The following is a 10858-nucleotide window of genomic DNA, read 5'->3' on the forward strand; positions in this document are numbered from 1 at the left end:
CTTTACAGATCTTCTTTATGCACCAAGAGCTTGTAACACTCCAAAGAGAAAGGAAAAATTGAAATCGCATCATATGACCCCTTTAAATACAGCTGACAGATAGACAGACAGACATTTATATAGACAGATAGATGTTTATTACCTGTACTGAGCTTGAAACAGCTCTTGAACAAATGAGCCGGCTGAAAGAGGAGGTGAAGGTCCCTCTAACGCTCCATCGTCTTCCTCAATAGGAGGCTACGGTGACAAACATGAGAATGTTAGGCGCTGTTTAACAATACTAACACCGGTAACTCAAAACAAGCCAGCAGAAAGTCAATTATTAAATATGCATGATAGACTTGCATATCACGTAACAAACACTAACACTTACCACACTAATAATAATATATATATATATATATATATATATATTTATACATAAAATGTGTAATTTACAGGCAGATGAATTTCAAGTCAAGTACATAAAGCAGGGCCACAACTATATAATAATTTATACAACTTTTGAAAACATGATATGATCACCACAAGGCGTGTGTCAAAGTGAATTCTCCAAATATTACCCAACAAAATTTTTTACTGGACAGTTACGAGCTACAAACGGCATCATATACACTACAATTCAAAAGTTTGGGGTCAGTAAGATTTTTTGTTAAATAAATTATAATTTTTTTTATTCAGCAAGGATGCATTCAATTGCTCGAAACTGACAGTAAAGACATTTATAATGAAGATGAAAAGATTTCCATTTTTAAATAAATGCTTTTTTTTTTTTTTTTACTTTATACTAATCCTGAAAAAGTGTATAACTGTTTCCACAAAAAAAACATTAATCAGCACAACTGTTTTCAACATTGATAATAATAATAAATGTTTCTTGAGCAGCAAATCAGCATATTAGAATGATTTCTGAAGGATCAGGTGACACTGAAGACTGGAGAGTAATGATGCTGAAAATTCAGCTTAATAAATTAATAATAAATTACATTTTAAAATATATTCAAATAGAAAATGGCTATTTTAAATTATAATACTGTTTCACAATATTTCTGTTTTTACTAATCAAATAATTTCAGCGTAGTTAAGAAAATAAAACAACAGTACTAGTATATCTGCTATTAAACCATCTAGAATGCCGTTATTTAAACACTATCTACACAATCCAAGCGTACAGAAGAACTGTTGACAGAAGTCAGATTAAAGGTGAATATGATTATGCTGCACCGTAAGGTAGAGCTTGAGTCAATAAATAAAACCCTGATATACTGCCGAGACAGTGTAAGTGATTAATAATTTGAGAGACTGGCGTTCTTCTATAAGTTTAGGATTCCAGCTAAGCATCTGGCTCTTCAGAGCAGCGCAGTCAGTCAGCCAGGAAACTGTCAGCCTCGTGCTTCTCGGCACAAACTCCAGGAAACCACAACGTACATCTAAATCAGTCGGACAAGCTGAATGACCTCATGCGAGTATGCAAGTGGCTGACCCTGACCAGGACACCACAGGCTGTAAAAAGAAACCGAACGAGTCCTCTTCCGAACAGGCCATAGGATGTGACTTAATAACGTCCCATGCGTTTGATACAGGGGAGGATTTAAGTGCCCTAAACTCTTCTGTCCTGATCTTTGTCAGACTAATGTCTGATGTGAAACTCCTAGCTGCCATTCCAGGGCAGAATGGCTCAATAAATCCAGCCACGTTTGGCTCTTCTCCCGTTTTGCCATTTAAACGATTGAAATCCCAAGCTTTTATGGAGCTGCTGATACAAATGCCATTCTGTGCAACCTCTGTAAACAGCTAGAGTGGTTAACGGTCTCCTAATTCAGCTGACCTTAAGAGGTGAACGTACTGTGTGACATCCTTAGACCGAACAGCCAAACATTCGGTCATTAAACCCAACTGTGTCCGTTCACTGAGATATCAACCATACCTTTATAGAGGCTCTGATGTTAGGGTGTACAAGATGGTTGAGGTCTTCATGGACACGGTCGAGTAGCCAGAGAAGGAACTCCTGGGCATCGTGTTGGGCATTTCCCCGGTACTGCATGGCACTCCTGGACACAGCATTCTACCACAACACACACAGGGTATTAGTCAAGTTTTGAACAATTCGACATGAATGTTTCTAATCTACAGAAGCAAGTTCAGATATGGAAAACTTCTATTCAGTGTTGACAGCTGTGCTTTTTAGGGATTCACTTTTATGTGTTTTTAACCATTTAAAGCCTACTGAATCATATTTGATACATGATTCACTAGACTCTAAATTATCAACATGATCAAACCTTGATGACTGATAATAGTTCATAATTTTATTTAGCAAGAAAAAGGTCTTTTAGTATAATTGTCAATATTTCCACCTTCAGGTTGTCTTTTTGCTGTGAAATCTTTAATGATTTTTAGGAAGTTAATGTAAGAATGAACATTTAAGATTAACATTTATTGAACTGAAGAAGCCTTGGTTTACTTGTCATTTTTAAGAAAAATCTTTAAAATGTGAGTATCAAATATGATATATCAGGCTTTTGAGTAATGTTTATTTGTACATTTCTCAATCATAATTGTATTGTGTTGCATTATATTTTTCCCTGCACTACTATATGTGTTTTATTACATAAAAAATCATATGCAAACTTTTTGTTAGATGTTGTGTAAAATTTCAATAAACCATTCTATTAAAAAAACACACACAACTGACTATTTTCACATGTCAGGCTTTACAGGGTTAATATAACACTGAATAAAACTCATATATGCTGCTCCACCAGCAGTGGACTGAAATAATGCCTAGGCAGGACCACTTAAATATATTAAAAGGGTTAACCAAACAGGTTGCCCGAATTCTTTTAAAGCACTTCTCCATGAAAACTACCTATGGCTTGCTTATGGTTGTAAAGTGGGATAGGAGAAACTATTTGCATTTAAACCTTAAAGCAGACTAGCAACCAACAAAACGTCATTGCAAAAATAATCACTGTTTGTGAGTAGTTTGACACATTTCCATGAATCACTTCTTTCGAAAAGTATGTTTCCAGTAAGTTATTCAAAACTCAAGACTACTAATTCCCCGTTATATTTCCGATTCTCAGTTCAATGAATCAGCAAGTCATTGACCTGCTCAAACCGATTCATTCTAACTCGTGAACGACTTTTGTGAAGCGGGGATGTTGAATTCCCACCACTCAATGTGAAGGTTGTCAGGTTTGGTAGTTTTCCTGAAAACAAAGATTTTGAATTTGTTATTAATTTCCTGTTATGTTTTGTTAAAGTTTTTTATTCACAAGTGCAGATGGCTTAAATCTAAATCCAGCTTTATCCAATGGTGTAATTAGGTGAAACTCTTATACAAATCTTTCAAATTTGTTAAGAACAAGAAAGCCCTTAAGTTGACTTCTCTCTTGGATTTGTTTAATTTCATTTAAAAGCCCTTTTTGTTGTATTTTATTTTTGAAGCATGATGCATTTATTTTATTTTTATTTCTGGTTTAGTTTAGTTTATTTTCACGCTTTCATTTTTTTGTTCTGTTTTTGGTTATGTTCAACCAAGGCTGAATAAAATTGGTTATATTCTGGAATGTGATTATGTAACTAGCTTGGCTGTAAAGTTGATGCAAGAATCCCCAATCATCTCAAAAGAAACACCAAGACATCCCTAGAGGTGTCACAGAGATGAGTGTAATTTCTCAAGACTCATTTCGGTTAGATAATCTTTCATGCGTGGTTACAGCAGATAGGTAAAATGTGACCCTGGACCACAAAACCAGTCATAAGAAAAAAAATAAAATAAAGCTGAAAGCTGAAAGCTGAATAAATAAGCTTCCCATTGATGTATGGTTTGTTAGGATAGGACAATATTTGGCTGAGATACAACTATTTGAAAATCTGGAATCAGAGGTTGCAAAAAAAAATAAAAATAAAAAAAGTACTGAGAAAATCGCCTTTAAAATTGTCCAAATGAAGTTCTTAGCAATGCATATTACTAATCAAAAATGAAGTTTTGATATATTTACAGTAGGAAACTTACAAAATATCTTCATGGAACATGATCTTTACTTAATATCCTAAAAACTTCTATTCAGTGTTGACAGCTGTGTTTTTTAGGGATTCACTTTTATGTGTTTTTAACCATTTAAAGCCTACTGAATCATATTTGATACATGATTCACTAAAGACTCTAAATTATCAACATGATCAAACCTTGATGACTGATAATAGTTCATAATTTTATTTAGCAAGAAAAAGGTCTTTTAGTATAATTGTCAATATTTCCACCTTCAGGTTGTGTCTTTTTGCTGTGAAATCTTTAATGATTTTTAGGAAGTTAATGTAAGAATGAACATTTAAGATTAACATTTATTGAACTGAAGAAGCCTTGGTTTACTTGTCATTTTTAAGAAAGTGTTGACAGCTGTGCTTTTTAGGGATTCACTTTTATGTGTTTTTAACCATTTAAAGCCTACTGAATCATATTTGATACATGATTCACTAGACTCTAAATTATCAACATGATCAAACCTTGATGACTGATAATAGTTCATAATTTTATTTAGCAAGAAAAAGGTCTTTTAGTATAATTGTCAATATTTCCACATTGATGTATGGTTTGTTAGGATAGGATAATATTTGGTCAAGATACAACTATTTGAAAATCTGGAATCAGAGGTTGCAAAAAAAAATAAAAATAAAAAAAGTACTGAGAAAATCGCCTTTAAAATTGTCCAAATGAAGTTCTTAGCAATGCATATTACTAATCAAAAAAGTGTTAATATATTTACGATACAAAATTTACAAAATATCTTCATGGAACATGATCTTTAATTAATATCCTAATGATTTTTTGGCATAAAAAAATCAATTATTTTGACCCATACAACAATGTATTGTTGGCTATTGCTACAAATATACCTGTGCTACTTAAGACTGCTTTTGTGCTCCAGGGTCACATATATTCCCAGGTGACGTAACCACACTCCTCCATGTCAACTTACTTTAAAGGGGTCATATGATGCGATTTCAATTTTTCCTTTCTCTTTGGAGTGTTACAAGATGACCCCTTTAAAACGTATGTTTCCAAAAAGTTTTTTGGATTTTGGATAATTTTTTATCTGGCATATCCGATTATAGATTCAATGAATCAGCGCAACCGATTCATTCCACCTCGTGAAAGACTTTTGTGAAGCGGCTAAAGTGATTCACTGAAAAGATCCGACTCAAAAGAATCATCAAAACATCCCTAGAGGTGTCATACAATTTCTCAGGACTCATTTCGGTTCATGTAGATAATCTTTCATGCCTGGTTACAGCAGATAGGCAAAATCTTCCCAGACGTCACCACACTCCTCCGCGTGAACTCACTTTGAAGTCGCGGCTGTGCTGCGGCGTGTACTCAAAGGTCCACAGGGCTCGGACCAGCCCCGACAGCTGCTCGGTCACCTCTCCTCTGTCCTGACCGCCCTTCCTCTGCACGACCCCGTTGGTCTTGGGCTTCTCGTCGTCCGTCTGGTCGCCTCGGTACTGCTCCAGCGCCAGATACTCGGCGAACAGCTCCGTGTTGCTCAGGCACTGCAGAATAGCGTTCATGAAGCACGTATTGCCGTGGTTCTTCAAACCGGCCACTCCGGGGATTTTGTCCCTGGCAAGAAACCCCCCGCAGTCGCTGTCATCCGACGCGACGGATCCCTTGCCCTCGTTCTTGAAGGCAGTGAATCCCCCATCGTCCTTGTCGCCCTCGGGCGCGTGCAGCTCCGATCCGAAATGAGAAAGCGTGGAGAGAGTCTTCAGGACTCTGCTCATGAAACTCCCCACGGAGCGCACCGAGCCCCGGCGGAAGAGCTTCTTGCTGAAGCCGGACTTCTTCTCTTTGCCCGAAGCTTTGCTGGACATGTTTGGAGCGTTTAGGGCATCCCCTCTCTTGCCGGCGAGAATCTAGCTACAATTGCTAAAGCGCTGTGCAAACGCTGGCTGCTTATTTAGAGCATAAAACCCACTCAAGATCTGGCATGTTGTTACTTCGCAAAGTCACGGAGAGCTAGCTAGCCGGAGGCAGTGCCTCTATTATCCAAGCGTTTGCTTCAGTGACACAATCCGAAGTTGCCTTCAGAAAATGCACTGTGAGACGCGCACGCCTGCCACTTTTTTTCAGATATTAAAACCTGTCAAATTGGCAGTAACCCGGCTATTAACTAGCAGCCATCTACAACACACTGTATTATTCGCTCACTGGATGCACCCTCTAAAAACAAACCGTTAGGGTTTGCATGCGGTCTATAATCCAGTGAAGTGATTTTTTACTTGCTAACACAGTGGCTAGCTGGGCCTGCCCTGGCTAACCGTTTGCCATGTCAATGAAATGACGGGCAAAAGTTTATTTCTACCGGAGACCACCGTATCTAGCACCAGCATCAGAGTCAAACGCGCTTGACCGCCACGCGTGATGATCAGACGCTGTAGGCATGCAGATCACTGTCATAATACGGGACAGTGGTTAGTTTGCGCTGCTAGTGCGCTAGCCGATGCCGCTTCTTCACGCATAATTGAGCGATGCACTGCAACTCCACCCAGGCAATGACGCTCCGCTCCGACCGCTAAATATTATGCATTCGCGCTCAGCCGAGATGCTTCGGCTTGTTTGTCTATTTTATATCCAACAGTCGCAGTGACCGCTGTCCAGCGCGAGACCGACGCTACAGCAGCAGATGCGCGCGAACCAGCGAGAGATGCATCGCAAATCCCAAAACGTTTTCGCGTGTTCCCGGTTTTCTTCTGGTGTCCGGAGGATTCTGATAGTGATAGCGCTGGTGTGAGCGCTTTAGTTACTAAAATCACTGACACACTGCAGGGCGGCGGTGCGCCCGTGACGTCACAGCCCCGCAGCGGTTTCTGGTAGCTACTGTCCTGGTGTTCATGGATTTGGGGTGTCCTCCTCAACGTTTAGGGAGTCGTAGTGCTTAGATTTCGTACTGAGCAGTCCACGACAATAACATAAAAGTGTTTTAAAACAGTTTACTTGAGCGGTTTTGTACCTCCACAGTCCCCTATTAAGGCTCAAGTAGCCCTTAAACGAGCATGAAATGCGTTCCTTTCACTCATATTATAGCCTAATATAGCTATCAATTTGTATTATCTTTAATTCTATTAAATTAACTTCAAAAATTAAGAATTTTGGGTGAAAAACTGCAACTGGCTAGTAGGGTGGATTAGTGTAATGTGGGACACTGACTAATGTGGGACACTTAAGCTTCAGTGCGTTTATTTCTTCTTTTACAACATTAAAGTGAACATGATTGGTGTTGAATTCAAGCAGGGGTGTCAAGTTATTGAAATCACTCGACTTTCTGGAAATTATGTCAGAAATGTGGCCATTAAAGTCATCAAACTGGAAGTACCTCTTGTAAAGTTCACTCAAAGGTCAGTGACATAGGATTTAGACAAAATTAATGTTAAGGATATAAATCTGTTATAAATAAAACAATATTCTAAATTGTTATTAAATTATATTAGTGATGTATTTGTACAACAAATTTTGCAATAATATTGTTAAAATGTGTTAATAATATTTTCTATTTGAGACCATCTTTGTTGTCCCACTTTAGAAAAGGATGTTTCAAAAGTGGGACAGCACATTTTGACTAATGTGGGACAGTCTGATATTCTATGTTATTCAATTGATAAAATGTGCATTAAGAAAGTTAAATGCCACACATGTAATGTTGTTAATTTTTGGGCTTATAATGCAGCAATATTATTTGTTTTAAGATCCAGATTAAAAATTTTGTGAAGACGATAAGATCTTGGACCATGATAAGGCCATGACCGGCCAGGACTTCTAATTTCTGTTATGGAGTGTTTTACCATTACAATTTGCTTAACACATGCTTTTGAAAATACATGTTCCATATTCTTACCATGTGCAGAGTATAGAAGTGTAATAATAGTTTTAAAGGCATTCCATGTTCCAAAGTTTGTATCTTTTTAAAATCATTTATGAAATTATTTTGCTATCTTAATTAAGTCCAATTTTATAGTTTTGACTTCATTATATAGTTATTATTTATTGTTGCTGCTAGAAATCTGACATTTTTTAAATAAATTCCTTTAAATAGTATAAGATTTCTGTGTTATATAGTTGTATTTAGCATTACACATATGAGCATATAGGGTACTAGGTTTTTAGACAACTGATGAAGACAGCAAACACACCGTAGGCCTACTAAATTAATTCAGCAAACATGGGTATGCACATTTAACCAGGAGTGTTAAATGTGAAATTTGCTTTGTAAAAATTAAACTATTTCTAACACAAAACATAGTGTCCCAGATTTGAGCACGCACTGTCCCACATTAGAAAATTCACAAATTCTTAAAGGGTTACTCTGCCCCAAAAAGAAAATTTTGTCATTAATCACTTACCCCCATGTCGTTCCAAACCCGTAAAAGCTTTGTTCGTCTTCGGAACACAATTTAAGATATTTTGGATGAAAACCGGGAGGCTTGTGACTGTCCCATAGACTGCCAAGTAAATTACACTACGCTCTTCTGTGTCAGCCGCGACACACGGATGCGCTGTTTTCTTTCAAACCAAAGCGTAAATACACATAGAAAACGTATCCTTGTGGCGCGGCTGACACAGAAGAGCGTACGCTGCTTGCGTTCAGTGGTTATTCTCCAAAATGGCGCTACGGTGATGCGGAGAGACCGAGCGGCAACCTCCCGCTCTCTCTCGTGAAGCCAACAAGGAAGTGACTTAAACTGTAATTCATCAACTGGCCGCTAGAGGCTGGCTGTCAAAAAGGCGGGGCATAGAGGAGAAACAATAATGTACAGTATGTGGAAAATAATGTGTTTTTTGAACTTTAAACCGCATAAACACATTTCATTACACCAAATACCCAAAATAATGTTCTTTTTAGCAGCATCATATGACCCCTTTAAACGATTTGGCACAAGGAGCACTAAAATGTGTGCCATTTCCCCTTTAAGTACAATATCTGAAAAATGTCTTCTGATTTAGTTAGGAAACATCTTGGGGATCTCAAAATAAGATTTTGATTGATTGTTTTGGCTTCATATGGAAATATGATACACAATTCAAAATTGCAAAAAGTGTCCCACATTACACTAATCCACCCTAAGTAAATCATGTTTATGACTGTGACATAACTAAAGTCTATTTAAAAGACTAAAAAAATAAAAACGCCACAACTTTCATCCATTCTGAGGAGGGCAATCATTAAGAAACTTTGTGGGAAAGATTTAACATTAAATACAATTTCCTTCAAAGATTATTTTTGCTTTGCAGCAAAGATTGGAGAAGACAGTGAAAGGACTGAGGACACTAAATGTGAAGACTGTTATCCATGTGAGAGGCTCTGAAATCTGAAGGCGCTGAGGCGGTTACATTATCACAAAGACGCCACACAAACCTGTTCTAGATTAATTTGAAAATCTTGTCAAACAGGATTTTAACCCAACTGACTTTTATGCTTTGGGAAGTGTCCTATTTAGTGGTTTTGCATAGCCAGTATATATAACACACAGAGTATTTATAGAGAAATTTTCATATGAATTTTTTTGTTTATTTATTTATTAATAAAAGGGTGTGCTATTTATACTAAAGCATTATGCTCTTGCTCGCCCTTGGTCAATAAGACAAAGGTCTGCCAAGAATTGTGGCAATCCAATGTCTCTAATATGCTTGAGGAAACCTTCCTGCAAAGCTACAGTATTGTGAAAAGTTCTACTTGTGTAAAAATGCTGTATAAAAAAAAAAAAAAGTGAGGATGCTTTCAAAAATTATTTATCAATTAACTTCTAATAACTAAATTAAATCAACATTTGGTGTGAGCATCCTTTGCATTTAGCTTTTGTCGTAGGTGCACTTGGGCAGAGTTTAGTTTGCAGGTAGGTTTCTTGAAGCATCTTGGAGACATTGCCACAGTTCTTCTGGATTGAGTCTGTCTCAGTTTGTTCTGTTTCTTCATGTCATTCCAGATGGACTGGATGATGGTCAGATCAGATCTCTGTGTGCAGCACTGGCTGTTGTCAGACAAAAATCTCACTGGATTATTACAATTAATGACAAAATGAATGTTTGGAAAGCAAAAGATAGAAATAAATGACTTAAAACTTTTTTTTTTTTTTTGGTTAAAATACTAGTGTCTCAAGACTTTTGCACAGTATGCGTGCATATATAATTAGATTAACATACTATGTTTCCATCACCCTGTTTTTATGCGCATTTTGAAGTATCGCATCAGAAACGAGTGATGGAAGCGGCTAATTTCGAATAAAAATCCCTTAATTCGCAAAAAAAGTTTTTACGCTCGCTTGAGGTGGTTTTTGACTTGTGTGAAAAAGGGTTAATGCGAATAAAAGGAGATGGAAACGCATTTGCCGAGTAAATTCCTCCATGCGCATCAAAAAAAGTAATGTGACTGTGCTATGGGACGGCAAAACCTAACCAGTGGACCAGTCTCGTTCCTCAGCATCTGAAATGTTATGGTCATTTTGAAATGTCCGAGCAAAGTCTGTCATCAACGTATTTCTGTATAATTGCCTCCCAGAACTCTTACACGACTGCGTTCCCAAACAGCAGCATCCACCTCCGAAAGCAATGGCCGCATTTATTTAGTTTCGTCTGCTCGCTCTGAGGCACAAACAATTTATTATATAGGCCTATGAAAAATTATTATATTCAAGGGTTTCTCCTACTTTTCATAGTGATATATAGCCTAGAGCGCCACACTGCACCGCAGACGTGTGCAGTGTAAATTGTCTAAGCATTAATGGTACAGAAAGCCCCTTACACTGGAGCGCGGCCACGTATGAAGTGTTTCTTGGAGGTTATAGTACATTGAAGAAT

At 37.5% G+C, this 10858-nt stretch overlaps 1 protein-coding gene across 3 annotated transcripts in view; it reads right to left on the reverse strand.

The window, feature by feature from the left end:
- LOC107719173 (ubiquitin carboxyl-terminal hydrolase 31) overlaps positions 1–6959 on the reverse strand; it is a 44948-nt gene extending 37989 nt beyond the window's left edge. For all 3 annotated transcript variants that reach the window (XM_016526547.1, XM_016526546.1, XM_016526545.1), the window contains exons 1-3: positions 5353–6959; positions 1928–2065; positions 143–237 (exon numbers count right to left, since the gene is read on the reverse strand). In XM_016526547.1, the coding sequence (XP_016382033.1) occupies positions 143–237; positions 1928–2065; positions 5353–5880 (761 nt within the window). In that variant the 5' untranslated portion in view covers positions 5881–6959. The remainder of the gene's footprint in view (positions 1–142; positions 238–1927; positions 2066–5352) is intronic.
- Between the last annotated feature and the right edge of the window lie 3899 nt (positions 6960–10858).

The sequence above is a fragment of the Sinocyclocheilus rhinocerous genome, unplaced genomic scaffold (assembly GCF_001515625.1).
Source record: "Sinocyclocheilus rhinocerous isolate Xijiao unplaced genomic scaffold, SAMN03320098_v1.1 scaffold2982, whole genome shotgun sequence".
In the NCBI taxonomy this organism is placed as follows: Eukaryota; Metazoa; Chordata; class Actinopteri; order Cypriniformes; family Cyprinidae; genus Sinocyclocheilus; species Sinocyclocheilus rhinocerous.